We start from the raw sequence: 14,651 nt of genomic DNA on the forward strand, positions 1-14,651 counted from the left end.
GCGGGAGGCCGCGCCGGCCGGGCAGGCGGCCGCGGGTCGGGGCCTGCGCGCGTCGGGGGCGCCGGTCGCGCCCCGCCGCCTGCGCCCGCCTCGCCCGCGGGAGCCCAGCCCCAGCCCCCGCGCCGCCGCCGCGCCGCCCCCCGGGTCTCCAGCGCGGTTCACATGAAGGTCAGGGTTAAGTTCTCTCAATCTTTTAGCTGCTTTCGAAAGAAATGATGTCACTGAGCCCCTCCTCGAGACCCGCCCGCCCCGCGCGCCCCCGCCCCGCTGCGGAGCCCGCCCGCGGCTGCCGCCCCCCTGGGCCTCCGGCCTCCCCAGCCCAGGCCGCGCCTCGTCCCCAGCCCTCAGGGGCCGCAGAGGCGCCTTCGGGCTGCGCTTTCCCTGGACTGCACCCCTTTGTCATTGTTGCTTACACATTGTGTGTGAATTTGGGGGTCCGCCGTCACGCCTGTACGTGCACAAGCGTCACACTCACCACTACAACCCCCGCGGCAGGGACGGCCCCCTTTCCAGCAGCCCCTTCTCTTTCCTCGCTGTCCCTCTGCGACCAGCGTTGTTTCCAGGGTCCGAGCATTACTCTCTGTGCTTCGGTTACTCACACTCCGCATGGAGGCCAAGCCATCTGTTACTTGTCTTTCTGACTTATTTCTTGCAGCATAATCAACTCAAGATCATCTATTTTGTCCCAAAAGGCAAAATTTCATCTTTTCAAATAACTGAGCATCCAATTGAACAAATTCCATAATTTCTTTCTGCAGTCATCTGCTGCTGGGCACTTACGTTGCTGTGGATAATGCTGCTATGAACAAAGGTGTGCATAAATCTTTCATCCGTGTTTTCATATTTTTGGGGTAAAAATCTAGCATCAATTTTCATGGATTGTGTGTGGCTTTTCCATTTTTACTTAAGTTATCTCCGTACTGAGCCACCAGGGAGGCCCTTAGGTCACAAGATTTTGACATGAGGCAGGAGAGGAATGGAGGAGCATCCCGCTGGACCCCCCTCTCCAGTCCAGATCCGGAAGCTCTCCTGCACCAGGGGAGCCAGGGAGATGGCAGAGGGCGGGGCTCCTGCTGGCTCTGCCAGCCTGCAGGCCCTGCTGGGCATCCCCATCTGCTCGCAGTGAGTTTGTGGCTGAAAGGAGGTGAAATGGCACGGAGAGGCCTCGGCCTGTAGGAAGCGCTGCTGCTACCTGCTGTCACTGTGGGAGCCGGTGGAAAGTGGTAGCGCTCCCGTGTTCTCTAGAACTGCCCAGCGCTCACCTCCTACAAGCCGGCATTCAAAGCAACTCAGAAAATACAGTTAAGTCGTTCCCTTTAAGTTTTGTGTCCTTCTGTGTTTATTTCTCCAGGGCCAGCCCCCCTCCCTGACAGAAATGAAAGACGAAGAGAGACGTGCAGCGGGGGAGAAAGGACCCTCTCCGGAGCTTCGTCCAGCTCCCGGCAGCTCCTGACCTCCTTGCCTCACCCGTCACTGAATGCCACTGAATGCCACGGAGGTGCTGGGTGCCCCCTTGATTTGAATCCCATGCAGAGACCCCTCAGCCGTCTGCGCATCTGTCCTGCCCGGGACACAGCCCCGGGCCGCCGGGCCGCCACGTGCCCGCACAGCCTGTTCCGGCTGAGCCCGCCTGGGGCTGCTTGGGCCCAGCCCGGGTGATCTCCTGCATCATGTGCTTGGCCCTTCGGGCTCAGACTCTTCCTGTTCTCCTTTCAAAATGACCTCCCCACAGTCTTTGATTTTACCCCTGCCCAGCTGTCCACCTTGTGAGCTGTCATTAGCGTCACCCATTCCTGAGCACCTGCTGCTCTTGCAAAGTTGAGGAGCCGCCCCCGCCCTACCAGTCCTGGCTGTTGCCAGAGAAAGAGGCTGGGGTCACACCACTGATTTCCCAGCACAGAGGGCAACTCCTTTGTAGGGCACACCCTGGGGGCAGCTGTTCCTCTGTGGGCTCCAGCACCGATGGGGAAGCTGTGCTCAGAGGAGGCCCCGAAGCCACGTTTGAGGCTCTGCCAGGGGCTGTCCCTGTCTCCAGGCCGGGGACCTCGAGGGCATATTGGCTGTGCTGCTGGCCTTCTACCTGACTCTCGGTCCTCTCCTGGCCTCTGACTTTCTGACTTGCAAAACACAGCGAAGACTGGAATGGTCAGCTCAATGAAACCCTCTTTAGTGGACAAGATCCCAGGCCGAGCTGTGGAGGCTGGGGAAGGACCCACAGTCGGCGGCATCAGCGGAAGGGGTGCTTTATGGTGCTGGGTCAGTCTCCGCCATGGGTCTCCTGCAGCCCGGGTCAGGGGTTACGCTACTTCCAGCCCATCAATGGATCCCGGATCTGGTCCCACCCGTAGCCCATGGATAACATCCCCTCTGCGCCAGGGGGTCTCATAGTCAGGGGGAGTCTCGATGTAAGGCCTGAATTCTCTTCATGCCGCTCAGCCTTGCGACCTTACCTGCTGGGGCCGAGGGCTGTGGCACGTTCTGCTCAGCACCCACCTGGCAGTTCTAGGCCGGCTCCTCCACTGAGAGGCGCAGGTGTGGGCGTCCTGCAGAGGGTGCCCCACCCCCAGCCTCCACACACTCAGCTTGGGGCCACTGTGCTTTGGGTCCTGGTGAGTTTGGGTCGGCAGAAGAGGCTGCCCCAGAGGGCTTCAGCTTGTGGCCCATGGTGGACTCGTTGCTGAAGCCAAAGTCTGCAACCCTGATGTTCAGGTCAGTTTCCAAAAGCAGGTTGTCTGGCTTTAGGTCCCTGAGGACGCGGTCGGCCAGTCGTCCTGGGCCACCTCTTCCGGGTGGCCGTGGCCCGGCAGGTGATCAAACATGTCTCTCCTGCTGGGGCCCCCTGACCTGGTGGTGTTTCCATGGTGTCAGTCACCTTTCATAGTTCTGCTGTGGGGGGGATTCGCGCACAAGTCCCCCCGCGGCCCTCGGAGCGTCGCCCGACTGCCGAGGCTCGGCGGTCCTTGCCTGCCTTCACAGCACGTGCCGCGCCAGCTGCCCTGGCGGCGACCTGGGGGTCAGTCGAGGTCCTTGGGGCTGGCCACAAGGCCCCCAACATGATCACTTGCTGATAATAGTAACTAAAAAAAGAGCCAACTAGATACTAGCTGGGGAAAAAAGTGAGAAAGACGGAACACATGAGACGAAGCTCCCAAAGAGCAAACGGCCACAATCTCTCAGGTCATCGAATACCAGTTTCTTGGGGTAGAAGGTCCAGAATCCCGGACCCAACAAGGAACTGCCCAGGGGCTCGGCCGCCTCACCGGCCCCTGCAGGCCAGACCAGGGCCTGTAATGAGATAACTCACAGCCACTTCCCCACTTTTGGTCTCGCAGACCCTTTAGTGTCTTGATGAGGGATATAGACTCTGACAGGAGTCGGAAGGCTGCTTCCTGGCCTTGCTAGTTTGAAAATCCAGTCATTGCTTGGCTTTCAAGCCACTCGACTTTAATGACATCCTCGAGGCTGATCCTCTGCCATTCTCTGGCCTGCATCCTCCAGTTTCGGCAAAAGTCTTTCTGAGTCTTTTGGAGCGACCCCTGCGCCCTGAGATCTAACCACATCCCTCCTCGGCCGTGCGATCAGTTTGACAAGAGGAAATACACGCTGCTCTCAGCCCTTGGCTCTTGGGCAGGGCCTGGGAACCTTTGTTGGTTTCCTGAGCCGGGGGCGTGTGTGCTGGTGAGGTGGCGCGGGCCGGCGGCAAGCTGACCCCAGTGGGGACTGGCCGCCAGAAAGACAGTTGTTACAGTTATGAGATTTTTCAGCTCCACTCTCCACCCTCCAGAGATGCGAGAAGGGCTGGAAACTGAGTCAATGATTGGCCATACCTGCCTGAGGAGGCCCCCACTGTGTGGGACTTGGAGGACTTGCGGGTGCCATGGGGACGGAAACTCCTGTGTAGAACCCTCCAGACCTGTGTGCCTCCCCACGGGCCATTCACCTGTGCCATTTACCCTGTTCTTCAATAAACCGGTGAACAGAAGTCTTCCTCTGAGCTCTGTTAGTCACTCCAGCAAATGATCAAATTCAAGGCGGGGCTTCTTGGGATCGGCAGCTCTTAGCCGTGGAATCGGGGCTGTCTCTGGCAACAGTGTCCCGGCTGCATTGCAGGGCACCGGGCTGGTGTCAGGATTGCTTGGGGGGGTGAGGGGGTGCACGCATCTGATGAGTGGGAGTGAAATGTTTTGCATAACTAGTGAAGGGGACGCGGGAAAGACGGTGTTGGGTAAAAGTAAAATATCAGGCTTTTCTGCCCTCTGCCATCAGCGTTGATGATGGAACCCTCTGGTCCTGAATGCATGCCTGAAATGCACCTGGCATAGGGTGTGGGCCTACATAGGTGGGTAAACCTGGGCTGAGACTGGGCTTATGGGAGCAGCGTCGCGGGGATGCCGGGAGAGGACCATGTAGGGTAAAGAAAATATCAGGCTTTTCTGCCCTTCCGCCATCAGGATAGATGATGGATCCTTGTCCTGAATGCATGCCTGATGGCGGGCACCTGGAGTAGGGTGTGGGCATAGGTAGATGGGATTCAGCTGAGCTAAGACTGTGCTTTTAAGGGCGGCGTCACGGGGGGGACGCCAGCAGCCCCAGCCAGCAGCAGCAGAACCTGAAGGAGAAGCCGAAGCAGAAGCAGAGAATGCCAGAGAGCCCAAATAGAGTGAAGACTTGCTGGGGGCTGGGAGGCCTGCCAGCCTCCCAGCCCCCCAGCCAGCACCCCTGCCTGCCATATGCCTGGTGAACCCCAAATAAAAAACCTGCAAAACTACTGAGGACTCTGACTCCTCCTTTACCCGGTCTGCATGGGATCAGAAAACCTGCACCTGTGCCCGGTCCTGCCCCTTACAATTGGCGTAAGTCGGCAAGATCCGTGCAGACGGGTATTGGAGCCCTCCGAAGACCTGGAGGGACTAAGGAGAACAGACTTTGCCTGTGACGACGCTGGAGGCGCCATGGCGGTATAGAAGATGGATACGTCCACGAGCTACAGGATGAGACCTGGCGTGAAGGAGACGCCCGAAAGGACCAGCCAACGACACCGGAAAGGACCAGCCAACGACACCGGATAGGACCAGCCAACGACACCGGAAAGGACCAGCCAACGACACCGGATAGGACCAGCCAATGACCCCTGAGGCAGCAGGCCATTGCTGAAGCAGGGAGAGGACAATGGACTGATAGACTGATGAACTGATGATTTTGGACTGACAATCCCGCCAGAAGGCGGAGGACCTTAGCAGGTTATGTTTATTTTTTGAGAATCTGGGGGTGGCCAGTGGGCCTAGATGGCCAAAAGCAGCCTGTGTATGCCCAGTGGCCAGGTGGAGGAGAAAAGCCAACTAAGGTGGCAAAAGCTGGTACTGATGCTAAGTTGAGAAGCCCTAAAGTGGCTGTTAAGCAGCCTGAGTATGCTGAAGAACTGTGAGTCTCGTAAAATCACCTGTGGGTGATGCCCTGGTCATTCTTGAGCGAGGGTGAGGAGCTGAGGAACCTGTCCTTGGGGGACGGGTGGGGAATGTGGCTTGGGGTGGAGCCCAAGCCGAATGCAGAGTTTGGATCCCCAACCCATGTGATTGTGCAGTGGGTTGGCTTGAGTGCAGGGGTCTGTGAGTCGCATTGGTGGCCGTGAAGGCCGAGTGTTGGAGCGACTGCAGACAGAAACCCTGAGGGTTGGCGATTACCCCCAACAGAATAAAATTGCCAATCCCAGAGCTAGTGCATCCTGGGGGTGGATGCTGTGTGTGCCTTGTAGCCGAGACTACAGCCAGAGAAGGCCAGGAAGCCTGACGGCTCCTGGTATGTTATAGTAGATGCCGTGAGTGATTCCCCTCCCTCGTATGAGCAGCGCCTTCGGCAGCAGATTTGGTGGCTCATCTGCTGGTACCAATAATTGTCTTTTGCACTTGGTTGGTGCCCTGCCTGGACTTATTTGTGTTCTGTTGTATTTTGTTATATTGTATTTTGTTATATTTGATGTATTTGCTTTTGTGGGCCATGGCTGCATTGTTTGTTTGCTTAGAAAATTGTATATGTATGTATAGACTGTATGGCAGAAAACCCTGAGGGGGTGGACTGTAGGGTAAAGAAAATATCAGGCTTTTCTGCCCTTCCGCCATCAGGATAGATGATGGATCCTTGTCCTGAATGCATGCCTGATGGCGGGCACCTGGAGTAGGGTGTGGGCATAGGTAGATGGGATTCAGCTGAGCTAAGACTGTGCTTTTAAGGGCGGCGTCACGGGGGGACGCCAGCAGCCCCAGCCAGCAGCAGCAGAACCTGAAGGAGAAGCCGAAGCAGAAGCAGAGAACGCCAGAGAGCCCAAATAGAGTGAAGACTTGCTGGGGGCTGGGAGGCCTGCCAGCCTCCCAGCCCCCAGCCAGCACCCCTGCCTGCCATATGCCTGGTGAACCCCAAATAAAAAACCTGCAAAACTACTGAGGACTCTGACTCCTCCTTTACCCGGTCTGCATGGGATCAGAAAACCTGCACCTGTGCCCATGTCCTGCCCCTTACAGACCAGAACCACCAGCAGAGAACAAGCGGGAACAGCAGACCAGAAGAGCAGCACCAGCAGAGAGGCAGAGACCACGAGAAGGCCGGGGAGCCCAGGAAGAGAGAGGACTCACTGGGGGCTGGGAAGCCTGCCAGCCTCCCGGCCCCGCAGCACCCCTGCCTGCCTTGCACCAGGTAAATCCCAAATAAAGCCTGAAAAGCCACCGAGGGCTCCAAGGCTCCTCCTTCACCCCGTCTGCTCGGGTCTTAGAGAACCAGCTCGGTGCCTTCCGGGCACTACAGACGGGTGACAGGTGAAGGGTTACGTTTCTCACGTGTGTAGTATGTGACCCGCCCCCCACCTGTCCTCAGCAGGATCCTCTTAGGTCTGTTTAATCAGAACCCACCTGCCCACGTTTCCGCAGTGATTTTCATCCACAGCCCCAGACTCTGACCTTGACCAGCCACCCCCACTTCACACTGTGTTGGGAGCGGAACCCAGTGCTAGGCAGACCCTCTCCTCTTGCAGTAGCTCCTGAATAAAAACCTTCCCACTGACACTTTCACAACTCCCGGCTGTTTCTTCTCTAGCACTGTAAGAAGATTCTGTTGCCTGAAACACATTAACTCGGGGTAGGGAGGACGACCTGGAGAGAATGAGAAGGCTGTTACCTCGCTTGATCCTCACTATGGTCCTGCCGAGCAGGGTCTATTGTCTTCAGTGAAAGGAGGATCAAGGGAGATGTTGTAGAGTAAATGAAAAAGCATCAGGCTTTTCTGCCCTCCCGCCATCAGGATGGATGATGGATCCCTGCGGTCCTCAACGCATGCCTGATGGCGGCACCTGGAGTGGGGTGTGGGCATGCGTAAGTGGGTACACCTGGGCTGAGAGACTGAGCTCATATGGGCGGCATCACGGGGACGGGACGCCAGCAGAACCACAAGAGAAGCAGAGAGAACGCAACAGCAGGCCGGAGAGCCCAGAAAGAGTGCAGTCTTGCCAGGGGCTGGGAGGCCTGCCAGCCTCCTGGCCCCCCAGTACCTCTGCCTGCCGTGTACCCAGTAAAATCCCAATAAAGCCTGAAAAACCACTGAGGACTCCAGGACTCTCTCCTTCACCCATCTGCTTGGGTCATAAAGATCCTGCCCCGTGCCCATTCCTGCCGATACAGACATGTAGGCAATTCTTGCAGGACGGACTCCCACCTCCTGTACCCAAGCTCTCAGGCAGCCCCCGATGCTGGGTCTGTCCATGTGACCTCCTGACAAGCAGATGTGTGTTTGACACCACGCAGCGGATGTTTGGAAAGCACTGGTACCTCAAGCTTGCTCTCTCTCCCCGCTGGGTCTGCCACACCCACTGCCCCCTGAGCAGCCCCCACCAGCCCCCCAGAGGGCGGAGGGCCCCAAGACCCAGCAGAGGCCTCACACAGTGTGGGCCGTGGCCTGCGCTCCCACCCAGCCACCACACAGGACTGCAAGAAAGAAATGTTTGCTATTTTAAGCCACACGGTCTGGGGGCTTTTGTTCTACAGCAAAACAAGGCTGCGAAGTCCCGTGACTTGCTCAAAGTCACACGGGGAGCTGGTGGGGCCCTGTTTCCTTACCACCCCCGGCCTCCGACAAGGAAGGCCCTTCACAGTCTTCCTTCAAGCCGTTGTCCCCCCGGCTGGTTGGCTGCCTGCCAGGTCAGGTTAGCACTCCCAGGAGGACATTAAAAATATTTAGTGTGTAAAGAGAGCAGGGCCTTGCAGGCCCCCCAGGATCTCACGGGGAGACTGAGGTGAATCCTGGGGTGCTTGGGGGTGTCAGTTATCAAATGATATGGAAATATTGGGTTGTCAGAAAAGTCTGGATGTATTCTTTGTTTTTCAAGCAAAAATGATTTATGACTTTGCTGACAGCCCAATGGTTCATTGAAGTGGAAGGTCCACCCACATGGGCCTGTAGCAAGGAATGTCAGCCCTGGGGGTAGGGGCAGTCCTCCCCTGCTTCGTGGTCTGGAAGCATCTGCATGTTTGCTTCTCTCAAACAGCTGCTCACAGCTTCCGGAGGTTTCCTTCCACACAGCCCAAGCTGTAGCCACAACCCACACTTCACAGGTCCTCTCCTGACACCACACAAAACCAAGATATTCTCAGATAATTTATTCAGAATTTTAATATAAACAGATAATTATCCCATATTATACATGCAAAGTGATTCTGATATTCAAAAGAAAGGCATATTCTGTACATGGCACTACTTGGCTCTTGTAGGAAAACACAGACAAAAAATAACTGAGCTTTTGGTGGGTTTCAGAAAAGAGTTGTTTTCCACACAAGCCACGGCACATGTGAGGGCACAAAGCTGAGGGGCGGGAGGTGTCCGCTGGGGCAGGGTGAGGCCCCAGGCACAGCCGGAGCTGCCTGCCCGACGTGTGCTCCGCGCCCTCGTGCAGGCCGCTCCTTCTGTCTCCAGGGGACCAAGGGCTCCGCTCAAGATGCGATTTTGACCAAGGATTTTTAGGGCCTGCACCCAAATAAAAATGTGCCCCATGGCTGGTTCTGTACCTTGAACGGTATGAGAGCGCAACCGTGAGCTCACAAATTCATTGCTCCCCTCTTTCTAGGGGACCGGAAAGAAACATTCACTTTCAGTTGCAGCCCCTAGAACCCTTTACATTATTCCCATGTTTGAAAGAACAAAGGCTGGGAAGTTCTCCGCACTCCCAACCTCACCTCTGGTGTCAATTAATATTCTGAAGAACATTCTGGAAGATTTTCTGAAGGCATTTCCTCCCTCCCCAGCCCCCAACAAAGCCCTAATTTCTAAATAGCCTCAGGTGTCACGACTCACCAAGGAGCATCCAAAAGACATTCAACCCCAAACTTCCACCCACCACAGAGCAGAGCAGTGATTGCCATTGGGACTGTGGTGCTCGCCCGACGGCCGGCGTGGGCATCCGGGGCGGTGCGCCCGTGGCCGGAGCAAGCCACCCCACTGCACACTCACGCGCCATGGGGGACAATGTGGGGAGCTAGGGGTGGTCCCCAGTTGCGGGGCAGTGCCTTGCACCCATTTGTGCATTTTCTTTCAGTTGTGCTCAACGTCTGCTGGAGAGCTGCATCCTCTCTCCTTCCTGCTCGCTTGAAACAGGACAGCACCCAGGACAGTCCCAAGGACAAACAATGCCACGCAGGTCGCTCCCCGGTTCAGGGAGCAAGTGGGGATTCTCCGGGATGCAAACACCACCCAAAGCCACATCAAGGAAAAGGGTTTCGTGACAGTGAGACAGCGTCACACACAAGTACTCAAGCCGGCTTTTTTTTTTGTAACTCATCACAACAAATCCCCTGGACAGCCAGGCCTTTCCAGAACATTCTGGTGGTAGTCAACAATATCTGCTGCGGAAGGAGGCAGAACTGTGACCCAACGCTGCTTGCTTTACTGCAGCAACCAAGGCCGCTGAACGCGGCGAAGCCTTGACTACAAGGCTCTGCCCGGGTCTGCACACAAGGTCTCAAGGGCCCACCAGGCCAGAAGGGATTGGCTTGCAATCAACCAGACCCCAAAACAGAGGGACATGGTTCTGATAACTGTATCGGGCATGCTGGTGGGTTTGGGATCAGAATTTCTCAACATGCTCCCCCCCCCCTTTTTGGAAAATAAAAGGAGACACTGTATTGGGTGTTTGTGTGTGGAGTGCCACGAGTGTGATGTTTTTCACCCCAAAACGGATCTCAACCTGAAAGGAGAGGGAAGAAGGCACAGAGAGAGCCCAGGGCTTGGGGGTGCCCACTTGGGGGAACACAGTGGGACAGTGGGGTGCTGGCCCTGAACTGGAGACTGTCTTTACCCCAGTAAAGACATCTGCTCCCCAATAAAGGCAGGAGGCTGAGGCCTGGGGCCTCACACATCACAGGCACGCTAATGCCTTGTTTGATGAGGGCTTGTCTGGGGAGCTTGGTGTCAACTGATGGATTAAAATAAAGGAAGTTAAATTCAGAGAAGAATTTTCTCGGCCAGGAAAAGGATCTGTGCTCACACAAAAACCACACTTTGTCTATCTAAACTCCCTCCCTCGAGATTCTTCCTAGTCTCTGGCATTCCAGAATCAGCTAATATAGATTTCCCCGATTCAGATGAGATCCAGGCAGGATTCGAAAGTCTCAAAGATGTCCATTGTTAAACCACATCCTAATGATACACTGAGGTAGACTGTGCTGGAAAGAAAATCATTACCCCACATTCACCTGTTTATTTTTCTTGGATAAAAATTTACATGCGCTCCATTTTTTTTTTTTTTATGAAAGTGATTTTTACAGTGATTTTTATATATTAAAATAAATAATTTCCCCTAATATAAGAAAACCTTTCTTAATTAGAAAAATGTGAAAACTGCTGCTACTGTGGCACACAGCCACTACAAATTGACTACGGAAACAACAAAATACCTAGATCTACGTTTTTCTAATTGACATCCAGACCCTCTAATATGTACAAAACAAATTTGGCGAAAATAACTTCTGTATACTTGCTTCTTGTACCCAATCACTGAGGCGCCCCAGAAATATTTTACATGCTATAATTTCTCAAATCATATAAATAAAATCGCAGTAGGCAACTGGGATTCGTGTCTACCTGTGTGCTTAAGAAGTGAGGAAGCTGAGGTCACCATTGCCTCTGTCCTGTTCTCAAGCCCACAGCTCTTCAGAGAAGGAAACAATCAAAAGCTTGAGCGAAAATGCACGCAGGAATAACCTGTGGAGGATGATGTGGATGAACCCAAGTAATGACTTCACTGTGTCCTTTATTTGAGCAGCTGTGGTTTCCCCCCCGAAAGGGAAGAAACGGTGGATTCACGCGTTAGGGAAGTCCCGGTGCGTGAAGGTCCTTAGCGGTTTCTCCTCCAGACTCTACTCTCTTAGGAATCGCGACGTCGTCAGCACCTGAGGGTTCTTCTCCAGCCCCACACCTGACACAGCTCAGGTCGCTGGCGCAGAGCAGCTTCTGGGAGGCCGGTTCTGAGGCTGGTGGGTCGCCTGGGGGCCCAGCATCTGCATATATTGCTTAGTGTTCTGAAGTCCGTCCCTCTTCATCTGACTCTGTGGTTTGCCCAAAAGCTGTAGGCGTTGCACACCCAGCTGAGGAAGCGAGCAAGGCACACACAGGGGACAGAAGCTCCGAGCCACACTGGGTCTGGCCGGACTCACCTGTAGGCTGCTGCCAGCTCATCCAAGCAGAAGCCAAACCATCCACCAAGCCCCGCACCCCCGCCCTCAGCATGGCCTACAACGTCCGTCAGAGTTAGCAGCTAACGTGGCTTTATTCCCAGAAAGAGGGATGCTTTTAAGACCAAACAAAGAGGTCACCGTGTCTCCTCCCACTCCCCATCCCAAGACCCTCTCCCCCCAGTCCCAGGAAACTGTCAATAACTTACGAGGTTGACACTGGAGACTTTTAAAAAATTAAATATGTCACAAATATATTCTCAAAACTCTGTCACCTCTGTACTTTCTTTTTCCTGTCCTTTTTTTCTGTCCTGGCTTTGTTTGGTCTTTAAAAGACCCACTATCACCCCAAACTAAACGCTACTTACTCCTCAGCTCCCGAAAAACATTTTTCACCCAAGTTAAGGGAGAAAAGACTCCTGAGGCTAGACGTGGGACACAAGGATATGTTGAGGGTAAAGTCTCCCAGCAGATGAGGAGGAAGGAGAAACGGGGGGATCAGGAGCTCCTTCGTGTCCACCCAGCACGAATGCTGCGCAAGCAGGTGCGTGTCTGTGCGCACCCCACACACGCCCGCACACACACCACCAGCCGTGTCTCGCCTAGACACACACTCGTGAGTGGCGTGCTGGGACTGCAATCCTTATCAAAAGTATGAAAGCAGCAGCTATTGGTCAATTTGAGGAACTGATTTTGTGAAGGGAAAAAAAATCCTTCAGCCTGTTTGAGAGGGACTCGCCGGCAGCTCATCCCCTCAAGCCTGGGTTTCCACGGGGGCATTTTTTTTTTTCTTTCAAATATTTGTTCCACAAACAAGCTCTACACTGTAGCTCAGACACCAGCACACACGCACACAAATCTTTGTAAAAACAGGCGCTTTCTTTCAATCTACTAGGAAAAAAATAAAAGAGCATCCTGGCTTGACACCAGACGGCCGAAAGGACAGCAGCTGTGGAAACCCCTCCCCTGTGTTCACAGTTAAATACTCTGACGACTGGTCAGGCTGGCAATCAATGTTTTCAGTCGTAAGAGGAACAGAAATGTAATGATCTCTGAGCTCCGTCTGACACTGTGGCAGAGTCGTGTGGGAATCCTGAGTTTTCTAGAGGCCTTCGAATCCAGAGGAAAGTGAAGACAGGAACCCAGCCCCCCACAGGCACCGTTAGGAAGGACTGGACCGAGGCAGAGTCAGAATCCGGCCGTTCTTCTTGCCCCCGTTCATGTGGGTGTAGGGGATGTGCTCCTCGTAGTTCCGCTTGAGGCCCAGCGCGGACCCGCCGTCCCGGCCCCCGGCCTCCTCTCTCTGGGAGTGCGAGGAGCGGTCCAGGGGGACACTCTCCATGTCCTCAAACTCCATCTCCAGTTCCTCGCTCTCGGGCGCCTTGTTCTCCTCGCTGTGGAAGAAAGAAACTTCCGGGAAGCTGGGGTGCAGGTCGTCCTTGAGCAGGTCCACGATCTCCAGGAAGGTCGGCCGCATCTTTGGGTTGAACTGCCAGCACATGCGCATCAGGTCGGTGCTACGGGAGAGAGGGACACGGGATGAGGGGGGGCCCGGCCACGAAGCCCCGTCCCCTGCCCTAGCGTCCAACAGAAGCCAGAGACCAGGCTCCCAGCAGCGAGGACCCACAAGTGCCGACAATGTTAAGGCAGAAACAGCTACTGTGTTGCTGAAAGGTGGTCTGGAGGAGCGCCCAAGGGAGCGGCCTCATTCCAGCCAGGTCAAGAAGGGCCTCTCCTGACGCTGCCACAAGATGAGCATCGTTCACCATTTTACTTATGACTGCACGTCGCGGTGCAGCTGTGTGGCCGGAACCGAGAGGCCAGCTCTGAGCGGCCATCTTGCAGCTTAGCCCACCCGCTCGCAGAGGGGCTATGACTTGATTCAGCCAAGAAAACACCAGACAGCAGCAGGGAGCATGGTTTTCATTTATCTCTTCCTTTCCCCCTGTAACTTCTTCTAGGGTAGGAGGCTGTAGACTTTCAGCCCATGTACCAAATGTGGCCCTCTGTATGTTTTTGTTAATAAAGTTTTATTAACACAGTCAGACCCATTCATTTATGTGTTTATCTGGCTGCCTTCCAGTCTCACAACAAAATCAAGGGGCTACCAGAGAGCCATGAGGACTACAAGGTTTAAAATATTTACAGTATGACTCTTTACAGAAAGTTTGTGGGAGTCTACCTTAGGGCCTATTTAATTTCTCTGGTCCTAGAATAAGAGCCAGCTGTTAAGTGGCATGACCAGAAAAGAAACTTCAGGAGGCAATGTTTAGAAATACTTTTCTCAGAGATCCTGCTTCATACTTGTTTTTATATGATGTTTGCTAATTGATGTCTTACTTTGGGGGTAATAAAGTATTAAAAGTCTGGCTCCATGGATTTTTCAGGAGAGCAAGATTATTTCTTAATAAACACTGATAAGGGAATTTATGTGTAATAAATGCAGAAAGTTAAAAAACACCCAAAGATGTAGAGAAAACACAGCTGACATACAACTATCCTTCAAAATAACCTCTTTTCTATTTGGAGACATTTGCTACATACATACTGTTTCCATAAGCATCATTTGAAATTTCCATTGCTACCGCCTATTAATCTATCAACTTATTGACAATTCTCCTATTCCTGGAAATTTACATCATTTCAATTTTTTGTGCATGTTTAATGGAGTGCACATGTGTTTTGTCCATTTGGTCTTATAGCTAAAATTTAAAACAATTAGGAGGACTATCTAACACACATCCCTGACAAAATATTTTGAATGCTTATGCTTAGTGATTAATTTTTCTATTTTTATTGAGATATAATTGACATATAGCATCATATCCGTTTCCTCACAAAATGTTAGGTATATAAAGAGTAGACAGTTTCGCATAAGTGCCCCACTCCAGTCCCCGGCCCCCTCCCAGGGTAGCTGCTTCCAGGTTCCTTATGTGACCTTCCAAA

At 53.8% G+C, this 14,651-nt stretch overlaps 1 protein-coding gene and 1 long non-coding RNA gene across 4 annotated transcripts in view; one reads left to right on the plus strand and one right to left on the minus strand.

Moving 5' to 3' along the window:
- The first annotated feature begins 124 nt into the window (after window positions 1–124).
- On the plus strand, window positions 125–4,037 carry LOC119239820 (uncharacterized). Its single transcript, XR_005124005.2, has 3 exons — window positions 125–168; window positions 656–811; window positions 1,352–4,037. It is a non-coding gene; the product is annotated as an uncharacterized LOC119239820 (long non-coding RNA).
- Window positions 4,038–9,716: 5,679 nt separating this feature from the next.
- The window catches only part of INSR (insulin receptor), a 98,836-nt gene continuing 93,901 nt past the window's right edge, over window positions 9,717–14,651 (minus strand). For all 3 annotated transcript variants that reach the window (XM_037504794.2, XM_037504795.2, XM_037504796.2), the window contains exon 21: window positions 9,717–13,222. In XM_037504794.2, coding sequence (XP_037360691.1) covers window positions 12,868–13,222 — 355 coding nt within the window. In that variant the 3' untranslated portion in view covers window positions 9,717–12,867. The remainder of the gene's footprint in view (window positions 13,223–14,651) is intronic.

Source organism: Talpa occidentalis, unplaced genomic scaffold (assembly GCF_014898055.3).
Source record: "Talpa occidentalis isolate TD23 unplaced genomic scaffold, MPIMG_talOcc4v2.1 talOcc4.12, whole genome shotgun sequence".
Classification (NCBI taxonomy): Eukaryota; Metazoa; Chordata; class Mammalia; order Eulipotyphla; family Talpidae; genus Talpa; species Talpa occidentalis.